Source organism: Chiloscyllium plagiosum, unplaced genomic scaffold, assembly GCF_037043375.1.
Source record: "Chiloscyllium plagiosum isolate Xiang-an unplaced genomic scaffold, Cpla_swu_hap1 HiC_scaffold_25, whole genome shotgun sequence".
NCBI classification, from domain to species: Eukaryota; Metazoa; Chordata; class Chondrichthyes; order Orectolobiformes; family Hemiscylliidae; genus Chiloscyllium; species Chiloscyllium plagiosum.
Window position 1 is genome coordinate 41,797,985 of NW_028270163.1, and position 27,300 is coordinate 41,825,284.

At 42.6% G+C, this 27,300-nt stretch overlaps 1 protein-coding gene across 3 annotated transcripts in view; it reads left to right on the top strand.

Moving 5' to 3' along the window:
• Positions 1 to 27,300, top strand: part of slc39a11 (solute carrier family 39, member 11) — a 728,791-nt gene that overhangs the window by 687,379 nt on the left and 14,112 nt on the right. For all 3 annotated transcript variants that reach the window (XM_043714886.2, XM_043714887.2, XM_043714885.2), the window contains one exon: positions 25,327 to 25,425. In XM_043714886.2, coding sequence (XP_043570821.2) covers positions 25,327 to 25,425 — 99 coding nt within the window. The remainder of the gene's footprint in view (positions 1 to 25,326; positions 25,426 to 27,300) is intronic.

Here is a 27,300-nt window from a genome sequence, read left to right on the forward strand (position 1 = left end):
TTGGGTTGAATCAGTAATTCCCGGCTAAGGCAGATTAGGTGGAGTCAAAACTAACACCGACCATGGGGATAAACAGGCTTGTGAAACCAATAACTAGTCTGACACAGATGCATTGTCCTGAAAATTTACTTTACTGATTTAATAACAAACAATATTGCTGCATGACAGCTTATAAATATGTCTGTTTTTCAGACAACTGCTGTTTTTGCATGGCTGAGACATTGTATCTGTGCCTAGAAGAATTACTGCAGTGAGCAGTCAAATTCTCATTGAAATCCACAAGTTCGGTTTATGTCATTCATTCTGTCTCAAGTCAGCATCTCATTCTCTATATGGTTCGCAATCAGAGTAATGCATATGCTTCGGAAATCACTCATTTTTCACAGCCATCCCATCCTTTTCAGTTGGAAGTACAGTTTTCATTTTACTTATTTTATGATGTGCAAATTCTGTTGCACTCTCAAATCAGTTCACCTCGGTTCCATTGACACTGTCAGGAAGGGAGGTGGAGGATTCTACATATCTTGTCTCCTGAGGCTACAGAGCTAGTTGTGGAGCAATTAACTCCAGAAAAGGAACAACGCTGTCACATTTTTGGAAAAGGTGCAAATATTCTGACTGCTTCTGACAATGAGTGAGTCATCGCATTGCACATCCAAGGGATAAGGAACAGTGGTCTCCATGCAATCTGCACCACTTAATCCACACACCTGCTTCTGGGATGTACGCAGGCGATATTGAAGTTTCAACTTTCTATATCATTATTGATCCAAACTCTCTAAGCTCCGAAACCATAAAATGCATTTTGAAAGGTGCATGTTTAGGAGGTTTGAAAAATTGAGCAAACGTAAATCTGACTGGTTTCTGTTTACTTGGCTACAACCAGGACAGATTAACCCGCCATTAATCTCACTGCTGATGTTACGATCTTGCTGTGTGCAAAACAACCAGCACATATGTCCATGCAACAAACTTTAGTGGAACTCACTGGGATGCATCAGAGTGATGATATACCACAGAGTAAATTCCTCATTCTCCTTTGCAACTGCCAAAAATTTCCTGAGACTTGAACTCAGCAGCTCCATTTCTTAACGTAGACCACATAATTAGCCGCTATATCTATGCAGATGTAGAAAAGCTGTAATAAAACAACTTGAAAAGCAGCCAAAGATCAATGGACTCATCTGAATCTTCAGCCTAAATGCACAAATGATAGGAGATGGACGATCAACTTGAAATTTACTTAAAGACATTGAAAGCCAAATCCCATTATAGAAATCCTCCTAAGGGAATATTCAGGGGAAGCCATGGTGCAGTGCTATTATCACTGGACTGTCAATCCCGAGACCTAGGTAATGTTCTGGGGAGCTAGGTTTGAATCCCACCATGACAGATGGTGGAATTTGAGTTCAGTCAAAATTTGGAATTAAGAGTTTAATGATGACCGTGAAGCCTTTGTTGTTTGTCGGAAAAGCCCTTTTGATTCACTATGGTCCTTTCGGGAGGGAAACTGCCATCTTTACTTGGTCTGGACTACATGTGACTCCAGCCCCACACTCTCAAATGGTTGACTCTCAGTGACCCTCTCGCCAGTGAGCCCTCATCCCATGAATTAAATTGTTTTAAATTGAGGCAGCAAAACTAAAACCATTCAGATCTGTCACACTGAAACCACTCAGTAAACCACTGTCCGATCTGTGTGGTGATATGGTTGAGATTAATCTCTCCACTCATCCCAAATTCTTTTCCTTAAGAATGAATTTTGGAAATGCTGTAAACTAAGAGACATTTTCCATCTTGCTATTTCAGAATGACAGAATTGTGAGGGGTTTGTTTGTTTGACGTATCTCCAGACTTCTTCCTTCCCTGCCAAATGGAATGGAGAATTGGGAGAATTTTGCAGGATGACTAACAAGATGCTTCGAGCAACTTCAATGTTCCTTTTGTCATTGAAGTCCCGGAGTAGGATTTGAACCAAAGGTCTTTGGTTCTCGACAGGAATGCTATCAACTGAACCATTCCAGCTCTTTACATGTGGTGTAATTTATTTGACTTGGTGAAATGAAAATGTATATGCAGGAAAAGTAGTTTTGTAACAAATGAAATATAAATCAATGAGGCAATGGATTCTTACTGGATTGAATGTAGAGTGCAGCATAGTTTTCAAGTCATGGAGCCAAATAATTTCGACAGCATGGCAAGAGGCCCTTTGGCCCATTATGACTGCACTGGTCATCAAGATTCTAACCATGCCAGTCTCACTTTCTTCCACTTGGCCATAGCCTTGTCTGCTACAACACTTCAAATGCTTATCTAAAATGCTTCTTAAATTTCTTGAGAATTTCCAACTGTCCCACGCTTTTAGGGCATGCAATTCCAGATACTCACTTGCTTCTGGGTGAAAATGTTCTTCCTAAAATCCCCTGTAAACCGCCTGCTCCTTACCATAAATCTATGTCCCTCTGCTAAGGGATAAAGCTTTCTCCCTATCCACCCTGTCTTGCCTCTGAGAACTTTGTGCATCTCAGTCAGGTAGCCCCTTAGCCTTCTCTGCTTTGAGGGCAACAACCCCACCTTCCTAGTCTGTCTTTGTAGCTGAATCTCTCCAGCCCCAGGTAACATCTTGGTGACTCTTCTCTGTACCCTCTCCTTTGTCTCCATGGTTATGTGAAATTTGGTAATAACTGAGAATTTCCCCAGTAAATTGAAATATGATTGGCCTCTGAGAAATCATGCTATCGGTACACGCCAAACCTACTTCGGATTTAGCCTCTCCATATTTCTTTATCGTTTTATTCTTGATCAAATGATGAACCTGATTCAGCACTGTACATAGAGTCATAGGTGTCATAAATGTTGCAATTGTACCACTTCCTTTGACAGCCTCTTCCACACACGCACCACCCTCTGCATGAAAAAGTTGCTCCTTAGGACTCATAGAGTCATAGAGATGTACAGCATGGAAACAGACCCTTCGGTCCAACCCATCCATGCCGAACAGATATCCCAACCCAATCTAGTCCCACCTGCCAGCACCCAGCCCATATCCCTCCAAACCCTTGCTATTCATATACCCAGCCAAATGCCTCTTAGTCCTTGGAGCATTTTTGAACTAGTTTTCAGCCAAGAGTTTTCAGTGCTGCCGCATACGTGGGAGAAGTAGGGGTCAACCTAGCAATGGTTACTTCAGGGATGCCAGTCACAGCTATTGGCTTCACTTCCTGCAGAGCAGCTGAAGAACTTTGTCACAAATGTCTTAAGAATAAGTTCCAGTAAAGTGGGGGAAACGAGAAAATAACAAATGGACTCCTGTTCCTCTGTCCGAACAAAACTTTTTTTGTTTTGCTTTTTAAGTAAAAAATGGGAGTTCCTTCCTGACACTGAGTCTTGTGTGGGAGGGAACTTTAGCCACGTTACTGTATCATTCACATACATCTTCAGTGCGAATCTGTTCAGTAATGAAAACAGTCTTTATATAGGACACAAGCAAGGCATCATTGTATTCCAGTTTGTACTTGAGCCAGAAAGAGATCCAGTCGGGCTCTGTTACTCAAACTAACAAGAAAAGAACTTGCATTAAATGAACAGTGCAGCACTGTGTATAATAAGTTTGAGTTGCTGATGTTTTATGAGCACACTGCCAAGGAATGTTATTTTAAAACACGCTTCCTTCTCCCCGATGTCCTTCCGTTGTGGAATAAAGATGAAATTACTAACAACCTGAGAATCATTATAAGGGAAATGATGTCAGCAATAGCTGTCCAGCTGTACTTTCCCAGGGAGCTACTAAAGTTAAGTCCAATCCAAGTGCCTTCGCGATTGTGTTACTCGTGGAGATCAGTTGTTGAACTTGACTGGCAGCGGCAATGAGCCGTGGGAGTCTGTGTCTACAAGAAATGGACTGAACAGCTTTCAACTCTTAACTTGGGAAAAGTCATGTAAAGTGGGAGATGGTGGAATAATTGCTTTCAAACAGCCTTTATTTATTTTACATTTTTGGGTAGAGTAGGTTGACAATGCAACAAACATAAGGAATTCGTTTTCCAACATTTTTAATTCCTTTGTGATTTATTTGTGTAAACGGCCAGCATTTTCAACCCTGTTAGAGAACCTATCTGACTCGGCATGAATCTGAGTGATATAGATTCATGGAGGGAAAATTAATCAATTCCCATGATCTGCATTAAAATTCTAACTGATTTGGACTTCAAAAGATATTACTTCCTCTTTCTTTTTCTGCTGAAAGCGTACAGCCAGCTTCATTGGAACACTCTTCAAGTTGAAAATCCAAGCCAAGCCCTAGAAATGGCATTAAAAGCGATGGTAGGTTTGAGCTCAAGGCAAAAATTCGACTAGGAACTTTTCCTCCTTTACCAATTCTTGCATACCAGCAAGAGGCACTAACCAGATCCAGGATGAGCGCATTGCTATTGCCATTTGAGGGCAGTTGAGAGTAAACCACATTGCTGTGAGTCCGGAGTCATATGTAGGCTCGACGAGGTAAGGATGGCAGATTTCCTTCCCATCGAGGATATTCATGAAGCAGATGGGTTTTTTTCCAACAATCAGCAATGGATTCGCGGTCACTGTTTTGTCTTGGTGGGATTCAAAGCCACGTCCTCAGAATATTACCTAGGTCTCTGGATTAATAATCTAGTGATAATGCCACTAAGCCATCGCCTCCCCTGAATAAAGAGGGAGGTTGTATCGCTTGCCAAGCTGGAGTACCAATCAGGAGAAAGTGAGGACTGCAGATGCTGGAGATCAGAGCTGAAAAATGTGTTGCTGGAAAAGTGCAGCAGGTCAGGCAGCATCCAAGGAGCCGGAGAATTGACGTTTTGGGCATAAGCCCTTCTTCAGGAATGAGGAGGGTGTGCCAAGCAGGCTAAGATAAAAGATAGGAGGAGGGACTTGGGGGAGGGGTGTTGGGAATGCGATAGGTGGAAGGAGGTTAAAGTGAGGGTGATAGGCCGGAGAGGGGGTGGGGGCGGAGAGGTCGGGAAGAAGATTGCAGGTCAAGAAGGCGATGCTGAGTCCGAGGGTTGGGACTGAAATAAGGTGGGGGGAGGGGAAATGAGGAAGCTGGAGAAATCTGCATTCATCCCTTGTGGTTGGAGGGTTCCTAGGCGGAAGATGAGGCGCTTTTCCTCCAGGTGTCGTGTTGCTAAACTAACACCTTCCACCCCGACCTCAAATTTACCTGGACCGTCTCAGACTCCTCCCTCCTCTTCCTAGACCTCTCCATTTCTATCTCGGGCAACCAACTCAACACGAACATTTACTATAAACCGACTGACTCCCACAGCTACCTAGATTACACCTCCTCGCACCCTGCCCCCTGTAAAAACGCTATCCCATATTCCCAATTCCTTCGCCTCTGCCGCATCTGCTCCCAGAAGGACCAATTCTAATACCGAACAACCCAGATGGCCTCCTTCTTCTCAGACCACAATTTCCCCTCAGACGTGGTTGACGATGCTCTCCACCACATCTCCTCCACTTCCCGCTCCTCCGCCCTTGAACCCCACCCCTCCAATCGCCACCAGGACAGAACCCCACTGGTCCTCACCTACCACCCCACCAACCTCCAGATACATCATATCATCTTTCATCATTTCCGCCACCTCCAAACAGACTCCACCACCAGGAATATATTTCCCTCCCCTCCCCTATCAGCGTTCCGGAAAGACCACTCCCTCTGTGACTCACCCCTCACTTCCCTCCAAGTCCCCAAGGGATCCTTCCATATCCGTCACAAATTCACCTGCACCTCCACACACATCATTTACTGCATCCGCTGCACCCGATGTGGCCTCCTCTACATTGGGGAGACAGGCCGCCTACTTGCGGAACGTTTCAGATAACACCTCTGGGACACCCGCACCAACCAACCCAACCGCCCCGTGGCTGAACACTTTAGCTTCCCCTCCCGCTCCGCCAAGGACATGCAGGTCCTTGGCCTCCTCCATCGCCAGACCATGTCAACACGACGGCTGGAGGAAGAGCGCCTCATCTTCCGCCTAGGAACCCTCCAACCACAAGGGATGAATGCAGATTTCTCCAGCTTCCTCATTTCCCCTCCCCCCACCTTATCTCAATCCCAACCCTTGGACTCAGCACCGCCTTCTTGACCTGCAATCTTCTTCCCAACCTCTCCGCCCCCATCCCCTCTCCGGCCTATCGCCCTCACCTTAACCTCCTTCCACCTATCGCATTCCCAACACCCCTCCCCCAAGTCCCTCCTCCCTACCTTTTATCTTAGCCTGCTTGGCACACCCTCCTCATTCCTGAAGAAGGGCTTATGCCCGAAATGTCAATTCTCCTACTCCTTGGATGCTGCCTGACCTGCTGCGCTTTTTCAGCTGGAGCACCAATCAGGATGGTTTGCTGGCCAGTTTCCATTCTAGGCTGAATCATTCACAGTCGGAACAATGTACTATTCCACACACAAAAAATGGAATTTGTGGTTAATTGATTAATCGATAAGAACCAAAACTTGAAAAAGGGTCCTGCCTTATAAAAAGGGTGTCACTATTGAATTTTACCTTTATTGAAAGTATAAATGCTAAGAAGGGACAGTAGTCCAGCAAGATCAGTAAACTCAAGAATAGTAAATGTGCAGCTGTATCTGAGATGAGAATGAGTAAATGAAACAATTCTCCTTTGAAGAGAAGGGAGAGCAAGGGAAGCAGCTTCCAGTGTAAAATATCATTCAGCCTCAACAATTTATATAACTGTATCTTCTTTTCGTAAATAAATTGCTTTTGTTGGATTTCTTGTTTCCTGGAGAACCCACCATTTTAAGTCTCTCCGACCCAGAGAACCATTCAGATAATCTGCGTCATACAGATGGTCCATGTTCCTGAATGGCTCCTAGATCATGACAAATGATGCTTCATGACAAGCCATCCAACTTCATTTGGAAATAGCTGTAAAGTTAGTTTTGGATACCTTCTGGGATCAAGCTTTTCAAATACTTCCTTCTGTTAGGGTCTGTGCGAACATAAGCCACAGATGCACAGAACTAATTTGGACCTGGAGGCATCCTAACTTCACCTTTTACTTCGGCTTGAGTGGCTGTTTTCTCTCCAGTTCCGGAACTTTACTACAATTAAAGGAGAAGGCAATTACAAGTAATTTCAATGGTAAATACTCAGCCATTGATCATCCTTAAATATGTTGGCATTTAAACCCTTGGTTTTTACTCGGCCTAATAGATTTGCCATATATTTAAGAGCAGAATTGCTGGTTTCTGACCGAGAAAAGCTTCAAGTTGTTGCAGGTCATTCAAAGATATTATTAAGATTATTAATTTGTGATGGGTTTTCCTAAAGGAAATGATTAGAAGCCTTTATTTTCAATTTCTGTTAAGGATAGGTCCTGTTTTCAACTGCGGTCATCTGCAAAAGATTTGCAAGGATGTGAAAAATACATTAATTGTCTTCAAAAAACATCTTATCAAATATCTCAAAGAGCTTTTTCTGCAGTTGATTAGTTTGAACTGAAAGGTCAGTTGCCATTCAAACACATGTTGCAGTGATATGGCACACACACATTCCTGATATTATTGTTGGATATTTATCCTGCACTCAATAAATGTATGAAGAATAGGTTGTAACATGAGAAGTAGGAGCAGGGATAGGCCAAACAGTACTTTGAACCTACTCCACCCTTCAGTGTGATCATGGCTGGTCTTACCTCGAGTGCATCCTCCCAACCTGTCCCATATGCCCTTGATTCCTTTAATACCCAAGAACAGAATTTCATGTGCATCTGAATAACATGAGCTGGAGAGCAATTTGGGGAAGAATTGGACAAGAAATACCTCAAGACCTATTTTGATATTAGGAGCTCTTTGTGCCCCTAATATCAAGCACCTTTTCACAAGCAGCATGGTGAGTTTCTTACCAGGGAGTGGCGAGTCGCTGATTATGGGGACATTATTGCTCGTTAAATGCCTTGTTGATGATCCAGCTTGCCTCACTCATATTCCACTTCCTATCTTATCAAATAAGCAGGACATCGATAAAACGCGAGATAGAAACTGGAGTGGGCACCGCACAACTTGCTCCAAACAATGTCTGTGTTGTGTTCAGTCAAATTGCAGCATACCCCCCGAGCACCGGCCACACCCCACCCTATCCACAGACACCGGCTTTCCCCAATCCATCATGGCACCTTTGCGATGCACTGGCAAGCTACTCTGGAAACTCAGGTTCATAGTGAAACTAGCGTGAATAGGCTGCTGCATAGTGTCAGATTTTCAGCTTAAGACTTGGATGAGGCTGCTCATTTGCCCTCTTAACATTTGCTCATTTAATGCCCACTTGCATCTGCTCTCAGCATCCATGCCATGCATTAGCCTTGGGTGTGAGAGTAATGGTCTTTCAGACTGAGCCTAAGGCTGACACTACTATTGTACTGAGGTACACAGATGGGCTGCTTATCATGTTTGTCAGTAGGAACCAGTCTTGGAATGGAGGTGTCATGACTGTAACTTTGACAGAGTGTACCAGCTGCCTGCAATGCAAACCCACTGCATGTGTAGTCAACCAATGGCCACGTTGGAAACTAATGAATACTACTTCTCAAGGAGAGAGCCACTGTAGGTCAGGAGATCTCTGTACCATACGTCATGGGTGTAGCCTGCAGGGGCTTCACTAGGGATACTGACAGTTAGGGGCTCCGAGGTCAGTTCCGTGGGCCCAGCGGTAGCAGTCAGGGGAATCATGGATTGTGGATTGGGGAGCTGTGAAGACAATGGTCAGGGATCTTGTCAGCCATGTGTAGGAGCTGCTCATCAAAGCTGGTTAGAGGACAAGGGCAAATACAGTCCCGGGTTTCCATTGTTCAGGACAGTTCAAGGAATGGCCAGTAGAGGCAGTGAAGGGATCACTGCCAGAAGGCTTGGTGCAGTCAAGATGGAGATATTTGTCGAAACTGGGGTAAGAGATGTGACAGAGTTGGGGTATGGGGGGTATGTGGAACAGCTGGTGGAAGAGGAAGCAGAGACCACCACCTTGACCTCCACAGGGGACTCAGAGAGGAGCAGGATGATGTCATTAAGATGTAATGTTAGGGCTCAAGGGCAAGGAGGACAGTTAGAGGTGAAGTTCAACCTGATGGGTCTCCACATTGAGGTAGAGATGAGCAGTTGGGGAAATGAAGGTTTAAGGGATGCTGAGGACCTGGGGCAGGTATCTGACAGTGTCCGCCTGTGTTCCCTGTGGGATGCCATCGACAGTGCACACGTGGCACAGAGAAGACTGTATCACAATGTTGCAGAATTCATCAACAGGAAGGGGTTGTATTCCATTAAAGTTTAGGTGATTTTTAATCACCGTCACCATTACCACTTCCTGGAGGTGTGGGCCCACTATCCTGGCAGCTGTCACATCCTGGGGCATTCTTATGCACCTGGCATGTTTGAGGGTCCAGGTGCCATAGAAAGCTGGTTACCTTGGGACAAGCACTACTCACTGCAACCATGGTTCATGAAGCCGTCGCTGGACTGCCTGACTGCTGCAGAGCAGTGATCCAGCACTGCCCATGCTTTGACCAGGCCATGGTAGAGCAGATGATGGGGCTGCTGGAGATACGGTTTCACTGCTGGTCCGGGGTGGGGGGAAGCTACCAGTATAGTCTGGACAGAGTGCTGCATCATCCTTGCAAGCTATGCTCTGCGCAATTGGAGCTGACAGCTCAGTGATGTGATACATTCTGAGGAACTGAGGGAACAGGAGTAGTCTTTAAAAGAGCAGGATAGGGTTACTGGGGAGGAGAAGACTTGTTAGATGTGAGTGACAGAGCTCAGCTGTATCAGGTGCTACAAGCCATACAGAGCCTCATTGACAACTGTTTCTAGAAGATAAGAGCTGGGTGTGAAAAACCATCATGGACTGTTACATGTCCATATGTGATGATGCTGAAATCTGGTTTGCATGATGGGATTGAACTTCAGCTTGTTACAGTTTTACTTGTGTTCCCTTTTGTTTTCTGTATATAAACGTTCGCGTTTGTATTGGTCTCATTGCTTGCAGATGTGTGATATTCTCCTAGTGACAAGATGTGGATCTACAGACAGCACTGGGGACAGGGTAACACAGATTCAGAGGGTGTTCAGACAGACTTAGCTACAGACTTTAAACTGTGTTATCACGATGGTTAAACTACGAATAGGGCGAGAGAATGGGGTTGTTTGCATGAGGAGATGTCTATCATGTGCTGGGGCAGCTTGGCTTTATGACTGAAAACAAAGAAGTGCTGGAAATCACAGCAGGTCATCCATGGAGAGAGAGGAAGCTAATGTTTCAATATGCCACTTTGGAATCTAGTGGATACTGGTCCTCAGTCCAATCAAAATGACAACACAGTTTGTTGGGATGTCGCTGTACTATAAATCACAGGTGTAGCCTGCACATAGTCTAGGTTTCACTGATTCTTCATCAGTGGCTTTTGGGCCATGAAGCTGCTGGTAAGTGGCACTCATTGCCAATGTTTGTCCTAGTGCATCACGGCCTCTCAAAGCTGGCATGAATGCGAGGGATGCTGCTCTTTTGGCAGATATCCACCAGTTGGCAAGTGGCTTCAAGAACGGTAAAGTGAGGCCAAATTCAGATGTGAGGGACACCATGGGGGTGAGGTAGTTCATTTGGCAAACTACAGCAAGAAATCTCAGTCAGCCTCTCAGCGGAAATCCCTCCGAAAAATTAAAAGCAACTTGAACTTGGACAAAAAAAAAGTAAGATTCAGCCCAAAATATTGACCAATCTCTCATATTTGCATTTACTCAATCAATGTGCTTCTGCGGTCTTCTGGTAAAGAGAATTCCAGAGATCGGAGACTCTCTGATCAAGGAACTCCCTCTCATCTCAGCTCCAACAGACCACACTTTTATCTTCAGGCTACGACCCCTAGCTTTAGAGTCTTCAGTCAGTGTAAACTCAACATTTAATCATTTTCTCCCAGTGTGATCAAGTATAGCACTGTAAACATTTTTCTACGATGTTTCTGTTATCTCTCACAAGACAGAAGGCTGGTAAATTTTGGTTATCTCTATCTGACTGTGTCTGAATGAGGGCAAAACAAAGCAGATTTTCTCCAAAAGGATGTTCCAGGCTTTTGCACTCAGGTTTCCCCAGTCAGGGACGAGCTGCACCCAGACAATGTCAGTCTTACCAATTATATAGCTTTTTGAAGGGATATTTATCTCATAAGAACAGGTTATATTTGTTCAAGGAAGGTGCATGTTATAGGTAGACTGTCAAAACAAACATTGGTACAATGATGTTTAGCAGCCCTGAAATACTGAGCACTTTCAGCCCTTAGTTCCAAAATATATTTTTTTAAAACAGGGCTGCTGCAGAGACAAAAGAACTGCAACTGTAAATTCAGTGGCTAGTGAGTGCTGGAAAAGCACAGCAGGTCAGGCAGCATCCAAGGAGCGGCAGAATCGACTTTTCGGGCATAAGCCCTTCATCCTAAATTCAGTGGCTGCCTGGTAAAACGTCTGCGTGGGACTGAAGGGATATAATGCCTGAAGGTGTCAAAGAAACCACCTGATGAAGGAGCGTCGCTCCGAAAGCTAGTGCTTCCAAATAAACCTGTTGGACTATAACCTGGTGTTGTGTGATTTTTAACTTTGTGCACCCCAGTCCAACATTGGCATCTCCAAATCAAAGGAACTTCAGAGAGAGTGTGACTTGAGATAAGGGAGGACTGGCACCCCCTCTGTTCCACTCCCTGTGAATTGCGTCCCAAACTGTAGACATATATGACTTTCACTTACACCCCAGAATGATGCACACATGAAGCCTGGAAAGAACTTTGTACATGATTGACGGATTCCCTGAAGCAGGATATTCTGAATAGATCTGGGTTGCGTGTTTACTGGAGACTGACTTGCCGATATTGTGATAGTTCCTAGCCATGAACAGATAGACCTTTGTATTCAGTAGCTCTAGTTTCCCGTCATTAGGTCTTGCAGTGGCTGCTTCTTTTCCTCACAGCAGACTCCAACAGCTCACAAATTGCACAGCATCATGTTTATATTGCATATGAGAACCATCTGGGCAAAACAGATCCACCAAATTTTAAACCTCATAGTTTCTTAAGAAATGCTGTTGAGAATTTTTGAAACTTGGCTGTGGACTGTGGTATTTGGAGCACGCCTCAGTGCTTTGAGAACCATGTTCCATTACTCTTATTCCATAATTTCCCGGAAGTAGTCTGGTATAAAACGTTAAAGTGAATTTTTCAGAAAGCAAATCTGATTTGCATCCACAATCAGTCGATAGAAATTGCTCAGAAAGCACAGCAGCCTCTTCCCAATATAAGGTGATTTGCAGGTTAAGCAGTGTGATCTTACTGAGTTTTGAACATGGTAGTTTTGAATGTGCTGAGCGGTTGGCTGGCAACAGTGAGTAATGGGTTGTGAGATGAACAGATTAGTGTTGTAGCAATAGGAATGGGTCATTAATCATGTTCTGTATGTGGTGTGCAGAAACATTTTGTAAAAATGGATGTTAAAACAGATATTTGTCAAGTCATATGTCTTCATATACCATGCCTCGGGGAGACCATATTAGGCTGTTGCCAGCAACTGGGATGAACGTGCATTTTGCAGCTCAAGTAAATTTGTTTGGACCTCTTCATTGAGGGTTACCTGTGCTGGAGAGGATAAGATTTCAATGTAGTTGGACTGACGATGTAACTATGCAGGTCTGGCTACAGGCAGGATGTTTCTGTTCACTTGTTTCTCCTTCTGGTTTTTGTTCTCCTGGGAGGTCCTGCCTTGTGAAGTTAGTTCCACCTGCTCCATGTCCTGTCCTGATGTGCATGTCGTCTCCATATTGTCAGACGATCCAAGCTCCCATCGTGAAGTGAAGGGACGGGATGAGCTTTCTAGGCAGTCGTGCAGTCCACACAACGCACGAATTATCTCAAGGAGAGGGGAAGTTAAATTTCCTGCTGTTCTGACTGAGCCAAACAGGTATAATTTACGTTACCAGTATTTATCTCTAAATCCACTTCTCAACTGAGTGAAAGTGGTATGTGACCCGGAACTTCATGAGGAGTCTGCCTATTATGCTTATATCATCCAGCGAATATGTGGCAACAGGTGTGAAGTCATGACATTTACCTCAGTGCTGAAACAATTGATACAGGATTTTGACTCCATTATGTACAAACAAACTAAATTTCACATTCGTTAGTTGTCCACTGTTAACCTATGAGGTTCTTCTATTCTCTGGTCATTGTTCCCTCTGACCCATTCTACCCACTTGCACCATCATACTGTCAAGTTGCATCAAGCACTCTTAGAGTCATAAGAAACCTAAGGGGCAACCTTTTCACACAGAGGGTGGTGCGTGTATGGAAGGTACCATGACAGTGGAGACTGGTACCATTACAACATTTAAAAGGCATCTGGAGGGGAATATGAACATGAAGGATTTAGAGGGATATGGGCCAAATGCCGGCAAATGGGACTAGATTAATTCTGGTCGGCATGGACAAGTCGGACTGAAAGGTCTGTTTCCAAAGATTTACTCGAAACTAAGGTTGACCCACCCCACAACCTTGAGAAGTGGTCACCGAGTGGAATAGCAGGAATATTGCCTCATTTGAACCTAATTTGTAGCATTTTCCAATCTGGATTCACAGCAGATTTGAGAATGCCTAAACACGTTGAACAAAACTTTCATTGTTGGCAAAGAGAGATTTTTGCCTCGTTAGCTCTAGCTGAAATTGATTCAGAATTCCTGAGGTGAAGGGATAACATAATTGTTCGTTGCACCACCCAGTCCCTCTGAAGGTGTCAATTGATGAATAACCCACCATAAATTCACATTTGTGTCATAATTCAGATATTCCTTTCCTGATGTAATTTGACAACTTCAGAATGGTCGATAACAACTGTTGTCTGTCCCAGAAGACCTTTCATTGTTTGCACTCAGAAATAGATTTTTTTCAGTATTTTATGCACCAACCTCACCACATCAGTGGTATTATAAATATTATTGACTGGAAGATCTCCTTTTAGCTTTTTTTTTCTCTCCAAGGAGAACTCCTGGCCTCTCCATTCTATCCTTGTAACTGAAGTGTCTCATCCCTGGAATCATTTTTAAAATCTTTTTTGCATTCTATGTAATGTGTTTGCATAATTCTTATAATATGGCACCCAGAACTGTACATAATAGTTCAGTTGAGGTCTAACAAGTCTCTGGTATACTTGTTCTTGTACTCAATGGTCCTATTACAGGATACTGTCTGCTTTATTAACTGCTTCCTCCATTTGTCCTGCCACCTTCAGTGATCTGTGCACATATATATGCAGGCCCTTCTGCTTCTACACCCCTTTAGCTATTCTAGCCCTATCTTATATTTCTGTACATGTTCTTCATACCAAAATGCACCACCTCTCATTTCTCCACATTGAATTTGACCTGCTACTGAACTGCTCACTCCTTTTGTCTGTCCTTTGGGTGTTCTACATTATCTTCCTTACAGTTTACAGTGCATCCCAACTTTCACATTTTCAGCAAACTTTGAAATTGTTCCTCATAAACCAAAGTCTCGATCATTGGTATATATCAGGAAAAGCAAGGATCCCAACACCGATCCCTGGGGACCTCCAGTCCAAACTTTGCTCCAGCCTGAGAAAATATCTGTTGAGGGGCAGGGATAGGATAAATAGACAAAGTCTCTTCCCTGGGGTGGGGGATGCCAGATCTAGAGGACATAGGTTTAGGGTGAGAGGGGAAAGATATAAAAGAGATCTGAGGGGCAACGTTTTCACGCAGAAGGTGGTGCGTGTATGGAATGAGCTGCCAGAGGAAGTGGTGGAGGCTGGTACAATTGCAACATTTAAAAGGATCTGGATGGGTATATGAATAAGAAGGGTTTGGAGGGATATGGGCCAGGTGCTAGCAGGTGGGATTAGATTGGGTTGGGATATCTGGTCAGCGTGGGCAAGTTGGACCAAAGGCTCTGTTTCCGTGCTGTAGATCTCTATGACACTATGACCATTACTCTGTGTTTTCTCAGTCAATTTGATATCCATGTTGCTATTGTCTCTTTTATTTCCATGGGCTACAACATTTTTCATACATCTGTTGTCTCATCTTCTTTGGCAGCTCCTCAGCTTGAGGGTGAAATGTTTTCACTCTTGATGGGTGTGTTCTGGGTGGGCGAGTACTCCCATGCTGGAGCTGCAGACGCTGCCATAGATATTTGTTGAAGTGGATGGGTGGGATGCTATGGAATCTACCCACTCTTCCCACTACTTAACCTCCAGGTGCTCCATTCAGTGATGCTCAAAGTCGCTGGTGCCTTTGCGGATGCTTCTTCACCAGTTTGTGTGTTCCATGGCAAGCAATTCCCCTGCATCAATGGGAATGTTGCATTTGTTTAGGGAGGCTTTCAGCATGTCCTTGTAGTGTTCTCTCTGCCCTGCAGTGATGGCTTACCATTGCGGAGTTCAGAGTAAAGCACCCGCTTAGAGAGTTGAGCATGAATTGCAGACAATGTGGTCTGCCCATCACAGTTAGTCATGCGTGACCAGTGCCTTGATACTGGGGATATTGGTCTGGGAGAGGGCACTCAAGTTGGTACAACTATCCTGCCAGTGCATTTGCAGAAGGTTGTGAAGGCAGCACTGGTCATAACTCTTCAGGGATCAATGTCTCCATATGTAAATCCCTTTCTCTTTTTCGTCCTCATTTTATCACCCTTTTATTATCCAGGTGCCAATTGAAGACTTTGGGCTTCCCCTTAATATTGGCTGCCAGTCTTTTCTTATAATCCCTGTTTGCTTCTCTAATATACTCTATTGCCACCACTCTGATCCTTCTGTATTCCTCTTGGCTCTGAGTGTTTTCTACCTGACACTGGTCATAATCACACTTTCTTCTTTTACCCCTTGGTAATCTAGGGAACTCTGGATGTGTCTGTTCCCTCTTTCCATTGTGAGAGAGCATACCTTGTCTGCACTCGAATCATTTAATCTTTGAAGGTAGTCCATTGTTCAGATACAGTTTTTCTTATCAATCCTTTATTTCAGTCCATGTGGCTCACTTCTGTTTTTGGCCCATTGAAGTCAGCTCTTCCCTATCTGAGTTGCCTGTTTTCCTTTTTAGTCATTATCCTAAACCTGACAATACAATGATGCTCCCCCACGTGATCTACTTGGACCAAGTCAATTCTATGAACCAGCTCCAACGGTGTATCCTTTCTAGTTGCACTGGACACATTTAGGAACACTTACCCTTCTCTGCCTTTAACACTTCCACAAAATGTTAACTGAACCAACTTGATACCCATGTTGACAAAACGACACAGCCCAAAATTACAGAGAAAAATTGTGTTTCCTAATGTCATTACCTTCTTTGTAGTCATTTCAAATCAACTAAGAATAAATAAATGTACAACAAATGAATATTACCTCAGCAACTAACAGCTGACCCTGCATTAATTTACAGTATCATCTGAGAAGTCTAAGTAGCTCATGAAGTACTGACTGTGATTGAGTCAGTGCATTTGGGAATTTATTAGTAACTAGTGATTTTGATTGGTGAACTAGTGTGTGCTTATGAGTAAAGTTCTGCAGTATACAACCAGTCTAAACTTGTAATTTAAGAGCCAAAATAAAATTTAACCCAACCATGATACTTTTAGTGTCTAAACGTGTTACTACCTCATTACTCAACAGATTCTCAGTCCTTTATTTTCTGTATTTTTTCACATGAGGGAACATCGCTAGTAAGGTCAGCATTTATCGACCATCTCAAATTGCATTTGTGACCTGATGGACTATTTCAGAGGACATCATAATGGACCTGGAGCCATATGGAGAAAGTGAGGACGGCAGATGCTGGAGATCAGAGTCAAAATTAGATCAGGAACCTGATGACTTTCACTCGCCACTTGCTGCAAAAGTCCTCCAGATTGGACACCAGGCACCGACATCCGAGGGCACTCTGTGTGGCCTCACACACTCCACATCCACAGACATTGATATCTGATATGTGCCAGCCTCATGGTACATCTCCAATCCATTTACTTCAGCATTTTAGTGTTGTTCTGCATTGATAACTCTCGTTGTAATGCTGCAGCTAGTACACTGTGTGCTCAGGGACACACGCCCAACCTGTGGACTGGACTAGGTTGCAACTCTAAGCTCTTCACTCACTGTCACTTGTACTTACTCGCTCTGAGTTGACCTGTTTGCTCACAGCATCCCTCCCTTCCATTTCTTTGCCCCCACAGCAAGGGCTGCCAGGTTCTCATTGCTGCTACTTTACCTTGCCATATATTGCAGACATAAAAGCAGGAAGCTTGTCACGATTGTCAGGAGGCCTCAGTCAAGTATAGCCTTCACTCAGGGTTTCCTGACACAGTGAGTCAAGGGCAGCCTCTGATACCAATCCAGGGCCTGCTCAGGATGGACAGAGTCAGGATTCTTTCCTCATAAGGGGTGAGGAACTAAATGATGAGCAACACATTGCTGTCTTTTTCTGCCCTCCTGTGGGCTGTTTTCCTCCAGGGATAAGAGGAAGACAGGCATTACAAAAGATAAAATTGGGTGTGCACAGCTATTAATCTTGGTGCAGGTGGTGAGATCATGAGTGAATGAGTAAACAATGCAGAGGGCATGTACACTTACTGATGTCAATGGTTGGGATGGGTGAAAGCAAGTGAGGGAAGATGTTATGGCAACAGTGGGAGTGGTAGAGCATGATCCTTAGTGGGAGGTGGATACAGTAGCAGAACTACAGCGAATGTGAAAAGATGGTGGAACTTATGTTGTTGGAGTGGAGAAGGTCATTGCAGAAAGAAAGTCAATGCTGTGAATTCCTCCACTAAGACTGCTCTGGGCCAATTGGCAATCTCGAGTCAAGCTGGCATGGCCTGGTGTTGTAGGTCCACTGCTGGTACTGGGGAAGAGAAAGTCCTGCATCAAACCAATCCCATCCAGCAAGACCTCCAGATCCTGCCCACAGAGCACAGCATCAATTTTCCCCAGTCTACCCTGACAGCAACTGCGTGGGACAGCTCTGGACTCAGTCATTGTCTGGCTGCGCAACAGGCTTCTAACGATGATGCGGACATAAGGGATGTCAGTGAATTGTGGGATGTCTCATCAATGGCAAGTTGTTGTGGGCACACCCTGTAGTGGGATGGTCTGGATTTGGACATGAGAGAACAATGTAGGGGTGGGGTATCTAGTTAACAGAGCAAATTTGATAAGATACATTGAAATCTCGCTTGGCCTTGCAACAAAGGAAAGGCAAATCAGCCAAAACCATAAGATTCAGAGTGTTTTCTTGTTTCATGCTTCACCACCTGACTTGAAGCCATTTAACTAGAGGCTGACAGGACCTGTAGCTGGAGTACTACCATTGCTCATTAGTGCTCAGTAGTGGTTAATTAACATTACAAATAGCCAGGCATTGATCATCAATGTGTTTCAGTATACCACTATGTGATGCTCTTATTGATTGAGGCATTGAGTTGTGTTTCCACTTTAGGCAGCTCAGTGCTATTCTAATGGCTGAACTACCTTTCATCAGTCAGGTGGAGCTGCTAACAAACTTGTTTAACGTAAAACAAAAACCGTGGGAGTAATGAATGGGCCATACATTAAAGCAGTAAGGCTGTTTCCGGAAAGTAGATTCAAAATTGATATTGACAACTGCACTAACTGTAAAATTTAAAGCACAAAAAGTTGAAAAAGACAGCTTCCCTTTTTATGTGGGACCACACAGGCTGTGTTGAGAAAGGCAGACAAAAAAAAAACTTGTACTGCTCAATCTACCACAGCCCTTTCAAAGAAAAACCTCCCTGACAGTATGTTGGAAGCCCCCAAATCAGCATTCCTAAGTACGTCCCAGAAGAACCAGTCATTAGAATAATTTACTTTAAATGCTGTAGGTCACCTCTTTGATTCAGCTAACTGACAAAGCTTGAGCTCAGTGTGTTGAAGAAGGACATTGTATCATTATTTTAGTGCCTGAACCATTGAAACCTATGCACATGTGCATTCTGGAGAAATGTACGAGTGCCTCCAAATGTGAGACTGGGAAACTGGACAAAGACTCATGGAAACATATTACTTTTACTACAGTACAGCATTCTGGTGTCCAAAAACCTGGCAGCACAAGAATGATATCCAAAGTGCCAGTAGGTGTTGGCTCAGCTTGCACAATAAGAAGAATGCATGCAGGCTGCAGCAGCCTTTCCGTGACTAGCTCCAATTTATCTGTTTCATTCTAGGGCAGGATCTTGAAGCAGAGCCAGCAGGCAAAGCACGCCAAAGAAAGCAAAGCAAAGCAGCTTTTCATTATTTGAAATCATCTGCAGCTCATGCCATATGCGCAACTTATTGCCCTCAAGAGCTCTCTACAAAGAGTTGTTTAGAGTGCCCTTAAGTCGTCAAAGCTAAATATGATTTGTTTTTAAAAAAAACAATTGCTGTCCTCACCAATTTAGCTTCAGTCAGTAGGTTTGAAGTGGTTGCTTAGATGGCAATTGGATTTTTAGTTTGAACTGAGAATGAAAGAGCTGGATAATTCCTGACCCAACCTCACCATCTCCCCTCATCACGACACACTCCACTGTCACTCCATTACTGTTTTGCAACAGAAAGAAAGGACCTTTTTGTTTCTCTGTTTCTCAGGATATTTGTCTGCACTTTACAAAAAAAACCCTAATTTCCATTCACCCTGTTCAGAGATGTTATTACACACCTCTGGAACAGGTGGATCGCGAACCCAGATCTTTACAACGACTGCAGTGTTTTGAAGTATAGCATCAATTGTAATTAGAAAACCCAACAGCCAATCTGTGTGTATCAAGGCTCCCAAATAGAGATGTGATATTAACCTGATAATCTCTTCAGTTGTTGGTCTTCCAATACGTATATAAATATAGGACATGGGGCGAATCCCCTACTTTCCTTTGAAATAATACTGAGAGAGCTTTTGTACAACGAAAGTGCAGGCACAAACTCCCTTTAACATAACATGCAAAGGATGATATAATTTGTTGGGAACCAACCTACGGTCCCTCTACATAAGGCAAACCAGCTTGTGTCTACATTTGGGATGGAAGGGGATGCACAGACCAATGGTGATTCACCAAAGGCAAGGGGGAAGAGGTCACCAGCACATCCCAATGAGGATCGTGCAGGTGAACAGTGCTTGTGAATTTGGGCCATGAACTGTCAGGAGATTGGTCACCTGCAGAAAGCAAGTCTCCATGCATCTCTCTATTTTCTAGCAGAGTTTACCAGGTAGTTATTAGAAGCAAAGATTCTGTCTTTTCTTCTGGTGTTCCCTAACTTGATAAATCCTCATTCTTCCCCAACTGTGAAGGACAATAATAGGAACTGTCCAACTGTCCTGCATGGTGAGAATTCCCAACTCTGGAAAAATCGATGGCTTGGGAAGAAAGAATTCTGCCTCGGATGCATTTTTTTCAAGAACGCTACTGAAGAGAAAGGGAAAACTAAACAAGTGACAAAAGGCCACCATATAATCTCTCACTGTTGATGTTACTCAGCTTTGACACGAGGGGGTGGGTGGGCGATAACTTTGGAACAGGGTCATGGAATTTTCCACTCAGTCACACTTTTACCATTCAGTCACAATTTACCATTATTTATCTGAGACCGATTCCTTTAGTGCATTTGATGGATAATTTTATTTGGCACAGTTTAAATTGAACTTATCTCAAAGAATCCTTCATATAACACTGAATCATGGAAGAGTGGTGAATATTACTTCTGTCTTGTCAATATATAAAATACCCTAGGTACCGCCCTTTGCATTTTGTGGGCAACTATACATCTGAGGCCTGGATTCTGCCTCTCATACAATGTGAAGGTGGCCTCCATTGCTACTTCAGAGTGAGTCAGGTTTAAAGTCCCATTTAACTCTGTTTTCCAAAATATCCACACTACAAAGCTCCTGCCTTACTACGGAATCTAAATGTTCCTTCAAAGATGGCAACACAAAGACAAACCTTCGCACAAACCTTTGCTGAGATTGGAAGGATGGCTTGTGCAAACCTAAAACCTTGTCTCATTCCAATCCATGGTACAGCACTTGATTATAACAGTCTGATTTCTTGCTCATCAAAGATTGATTTTTTTTTTCAGGTTTTGCATTTCCAGTGTAATTTATTGTTATGTTATACACATTGCAATGCCTTTTGTGTTCAGCCTATGGCTCCTACAATATTGTGCTGTGCATTTTGACTGCAGCACAGTTTTACCAATGACATTTTTGTCATTAAACAAAGGAGATCAGAGATGCTGAAAGTAACAAATATTTACCCATAAACTGACCATCAGGTATTCAAACCTTTTACAACTACAGCTGTTGTGTCTTTTGCGCTGTTATCAATTTGATTTTGAAAAGCTTAATTATAGCTTTAATTTCTAATTTTCACCATGAGATGTTGGAGCAGAAGGAGGTCCAGTCAGCTTGCTGAGCCTGCTCTGTCATTCAATGAGATAATGCCTGATGTGATAATCCTTAACTCCACTTTCTTGGCTTACCCCTATAATCCTAGTTTTCCTTACTGATTAAAAGTCTGTCTGACCCTGTCTTGAATATATTTAACGACCCAGCTTCTACAGCCCACTACGCTAAAGAATTCCACAGATTCACTACACTCTGAGAGAAGAAATTCTGCCTTATCTCTATCTTAATTAGGGGACTTGAGTAGATTATGCCCCCAGTCCGAAACACAACTCAACTTCTCATCAGAAAGTCCCTCCATACCAAGAATCAATCTATACTGCACTTCCATAAATAAGGGGACTAAAACTATTCAATGTATTCTAGGTGTGATCCAAACAGCACCTTTTTATAGTTTTATACTGTTTTTACACTCCACCCCACTTGAAATAATGACAAAAGTCTATTTGCTTTCCTAATTATCCTCTGAACTGCCTTTTTGTGATATGTATGAGGATGCCCAAATCCCTCTTTCCTACAGCTGTTTGCAATCTTTCTCCATTAAAATAATATTCAGCTCTTCCACTCCTCCTGCCAACTTGCATTAATTCATACTTCCCTGTGTTATATTCTGTTTCTGAAGTTCTTGCCCACTTGCTTAACCTGTTTAAATGTCTCTGTAGACTCTGTGTCATGCTTGCTACTTGCCTTCTCAACTATTTTAGTATCATCTGCAAACCTGGCAATAATGCATTCACTTCCCTCATCTAAATTATTAACTTATATTTTAAATAATTGTGGCCCAGCACTGATCTCTATGGGGTAAAAACAATGACTGCAGATGCTGATCTCTATGGTACCAGTTGCAGGTTATATCCTAAAAATACCCATTTATCTCAACTCTCTATCTTCTATTAATTGTTCCTCCATCCATCAAAAGTTTTACCACTCACACTATGGGCTCTTAACTTATTAAGTCGCCCAACATGTGGTGCCTTAACAAAGGCCTTTTGGAAATCCAAATACATCACACCTATTGGTTCTCCTTTAACTATCCTGCCTTTGACTTCCTCAAAGGATTCTAATAAATTAGTCAGATGTGATTTCCACTTCATGATGCCATGCTGAATCTGCCTGATTATTTTGTGCAGTACTATATCCTCTGCTATTACATTTTTTATAATATACTCTAACATCTTCCAATGACGGTGAGTGTTAAGTTGATTGTCCTATAGTCATCTTTTTTTTGCATCTCCTTCCATTTTTGAACAAGAGTCTTACACTGGCAGTTTTCCAATCCTCTGGGACTTTTCTAGCATTGAAAGATTATTGGAAGATTACTACTGTTGCAGTGGTTTATTCCAGGCTGTCAAAGTACTTCTTGCTTCTCTTGGATGCTTGCCTTCTTTGTAACATTCAGTGGCTATTAAACAATGGGAAAACTACAAGAGGAGGATTGAGTCCTCAAAAGATTGAGAAATAACAGAATAACGCAGCAACAGAAAGCATCAAATAGGGCCAATTTCCAGCTCTGGTGTACAATTGGTGCTCAGTATTCTTTTAAAATTGTTCAGCAAGTCTTTACAGTAATAAATGATAGTTCGCACGACATTAACTCCATGTGCATCATTCAATATACCTGGAAATTCAGATTGAGAGTGTTAATGATATTACTATTTTAGATTAGTTTCCTGAATATCTATATCTAATTAATTTTGAGCTTTATATTACCATGGTTACAAAGGCCTTACAATTTCTATTCAAAGGATATTCTCAGGCAACAATGCTCAGATGGACACACAGAGATAGAGAACTGAAAGAGTATTTAAAATTATGCTCACACAAGCTTCACAATGGAAAAATAATTTTGCTAATTGGCAGAAGTGATATATAATGTTGGATGGAGGCAACTATTGGAGTCAATGAAATACCACAGTTCCAAAAGTGCGTACTTTCTTTACTCTGGTTGAAGGAATTCTGTGCATACGGTGGTACACCCAGGCGTGGAGGAGATGTCTGTTGGCCTAAACATTACTTATTTAATTCATATTCTTATTCTGTGCAGCCATATCATACTGTATTTAATCTTTGCTTAAAATGTCATATTGGTTCAAGATTAGACTAGATTAGATTCCCTACAGTGTGGAAACAGGCCCTTCAGCCCAAATAGTCCACACTTGACCCTCTGAAGAGTAACCCCCCCAGACCCAGACGCATTCCCCCTAACTAATGCACCTAACTCTATGGGCAATTTAGCATGACCAATTCACCTAACCTGCACATCTTTGGACTGTGGAAGGAAACCGGAGCACCCGGAGGAAACCCATGCAGACATGTGCAGATGCACATGCAAAATCCACACAAATAGTCGCCCGAGGCTGGAATTGAACCCGGGTCTTTGGTGCTGTGAGGCAGCAGTGCTAACCACTAATTTTTGTGAGTGAAAGAAAGAGGAATTTTATTACTTATTAAAACCCCTCAAATAATAAAACATAATAGCAAACACGTACACAAAGTTTAAAAGGGGGCATTTGCCTCGTACAAAAAAAGTAAGGTCAAAAATATGTAGTTTAATAAAAAGTCTTTATAGTACTTGATGCGTCAGATTTAACCTAAGACCATCATGTTTAATGAATAATTTGTAACCTCAACAGTAGAAAAATTAATAGGTATGTTTTTGACCTTGGGTGAATAGACTTTTTTTTCAATTTGCATTATCACTAGGCATGATCCTTCAAGAGAAGCTGAAAGAAATAGAGAGAGAGAACAAACCTTCTAGTTTGCTGTTACAAATCCACCTTTCCCTCTTTCTGTCTTGGCTCAAAAAATGTTACCTAAAAATAGTTCCTTTATGTATTCCCATCTGTGACTTCAATTTTTTTTAACAAAAAATTATAATCTGCAGACAAATCTGTCATTCCAATATCTGAAACTTCCAGAAAAGTATAAATCAAGGAGATATACCTCTGAATGACTGATTCAAGTCATTTTGATGATATACTGTATGGATTTCAGTTTAGCCTGGGTATTCTTCATCGATGGTTTCATGAGTTTGGCTCAACTGGGTCAGGTGACCACTGCAGCCACCTCAAGTCAGTGTTTTTTTTTCTTTCTTTAACTCATTTTAGTCTGTGTTAGGTCATAGATATTAAAAAACAAATAATAAAAGTCAAAAAATGATAGCCCAGTTTTACCATTATCATAACAATGGCATAATATTGTGAAACTGGGGCAGTTAAACTTGCCTCAGACACCAGCTTTAGATAGTTGAACATCCCACGGAAGAATGAACTACTTGAGGACATATCCACAGAAGTTGGTTATGATGAATTTGGCAGTAAATCAGAACAATTGCTTTTGTCATTCGGAATTCCAGTTAGGAAATGTCAACAATGCCGTAAGTTGCCACAAAGATATTTAAGTCCTTAATTTCCTGGAAAGTATCAATGATATTTTCTAATACAGCTGTCTCTCAAGGATTAAGTGATAAATCTTAAGGGCTGATTGCTCATGTTAGGTGCAGGTAAAAGTTGCTCATTGGAAATGCATTTTTCAAGGAAAGTAGACCAGATTCCCCAGACCATAACATTTGTTCTGAGAGTGAGGAGCACCTTGAAACCTATAAATCATTCTCTAATTTCTGGGTTATGAGTGCTTCCTAACATAAACAATGAACGCAGAAAGAGAAAACACCAAATCACATCTCATGACCATTTATCATTAGAGACTGACAGAGGGGAAGCAGCTGAGTAAAGGTTACAGCTTCCTTTTGAATTCCATTCGTCACTGCAAGATGTGCAAATTTTACCTCGTATTATCAGTCAGCATCATCTCTCCATGCATTTTTATTCCTTGTTAATAGGAACCTAGCTATTGGAATTGGCCTGCAGAACTTCCCAGAAGGCCTGGCTGTCAGTTTGCCGTTGCGAGGTGCAGGGGTTTCCACATGGAAAGCGTTCTGGTGAGTAAAAGCTACGTTTCTGGAGCTGATACACTTCTTCAACTACAGCAAATCAGATTAACTCATTTCAAAATCTATAGGAGAAATTCAAGTAGACGTCTTAATAGCATTCAGTTTCAATGTGCGCCGACTGATGTCAGAATACTTATCTGACACTTTAAAGGGACCAGATTACTCTCCATTATCATCCACCTTACAAATTGGATTAGTTTCCCCTAATTCCATTCTTATGATAATTACAACCAGAGAATCACCTTTCCGTGTCTTAGACTCTAAGAGATCTGCACAGAAAAAGGTCCAGTGTCCGCAGTAGTCACCTAACTAGTTTAATCCTATTGTCCAATACTTAGCCATAGTTTCCCTTCCTGACCTCTGGTGTCCCCTGAGAATCTATCCTTGACACTTTCTATTTCTCATCTACACATTGCTGCTGGGTGACACAGAACAACAGTAAAATAACATCACAGAGAAAGATCATCCAGCCTATCGTGTGTGACAGCTGAATAAACTAGCCACCCATTGTAAGTACTAGTTCTGACTCTAGTTCTGATGGAGCGTCACTGGACCCAAAATGTTAGCTCTGCTTTCTCTCCACAGGTACTCCCAGACCTCCTGAAATTCTCCTGCAATTTCTGTGTCCTGTTTCACACATTCTAGTGCTACTTCCTGGCACACAGTCCATAGCTCTGCAGGTCAAAGCCCTTCAGGTGCAGACCCAGGTTCCTTTAAAATGAGTTGAGGGTTTCCACCTTGGTCACCAAATGGAGCAGTGAATTCCAGAAACCCAGAACCCTCTGGTTGAAAGGGTTCTTTTCTTCATGTCCCCAATCAATCACCTTAAATCTGCCACCCCTTGTAATTGACCGATCTACAAGAGGAAATGGGTCATTCCCCCCTGCATCCCCTGTATGCCTCTCGTTATTTTGTATACCTCAATTATGTCACCTCACAGCCTCCTCTGTTCTAAGGAAAATAATGCTGGAACTCGATTGGGTTGGGATATCTAGTTGGCATGGGCAGGTTGGACCAAAGCGTCTGTTTCCGTGCTGTACATCTCTATGACTCTATCTAATCTTTCCTCATACGTGCACTTCTCACGTCTTAGCAACATTCTTGTAAATCTCCTCCAAATAAACTTGACCTACTCTTGGGAAATAAGGCAGGGCAGGTGACTGACGTGTCAGTGGGGAAGCACTTTGGAGCCAGTGACCATATTTCTATTAATTTTAAAATAGTGATGGAAAAGGATAGACCAGATCTAAAAGTTGAAGTCCTAAATTGGAGAAAGGCCAATTTTGACGCTATTAGGCAAGAACTTTCAAAAGCTGATTGAGGGCAGATGTACGCTGGTAAAGGGATGGCTAGAAAATGGGAAGCCTCCAGAAATGAGATGAGGAGAGTCTAGAGAACGTATATTCCTGTTAGGGTGAAAGGAAAGGCTGGAAGATATAGGGAATGCTGGATGACTAAAGAAATTGAGGGTTTGGTTAAGAAAAAGAAGGAAGCATATGTAAGGTATAAACAGGATAGATCGAGTGATTCCTTAGAAGAATATAAAGGCTGTAGGAGTATACCTTAGAGAGAAATCAGGAGGACAAAAAGGGGACATGAGATAGCTTTGGTAAATAGGATTAAGGAGAATCCAAAGGGTTTTTACGAATACATTATGGGCAAAAGGGTAACTAGGGAGAGAATAGGGCATCTCAAAGATCAGCAAGTTGTCCTTTGTGTGGAGCTGCAGGAGATGTGGGAGATACTAAACGAGTATTTTGCATCAGTATTTACAGTGAAAAAGGACATGGAAGATATAGAATGTAGGGAGGTAGATGGTGACATCTTGAAAAATGTCCATATTACAGAGGAGGAGGAGCTGGA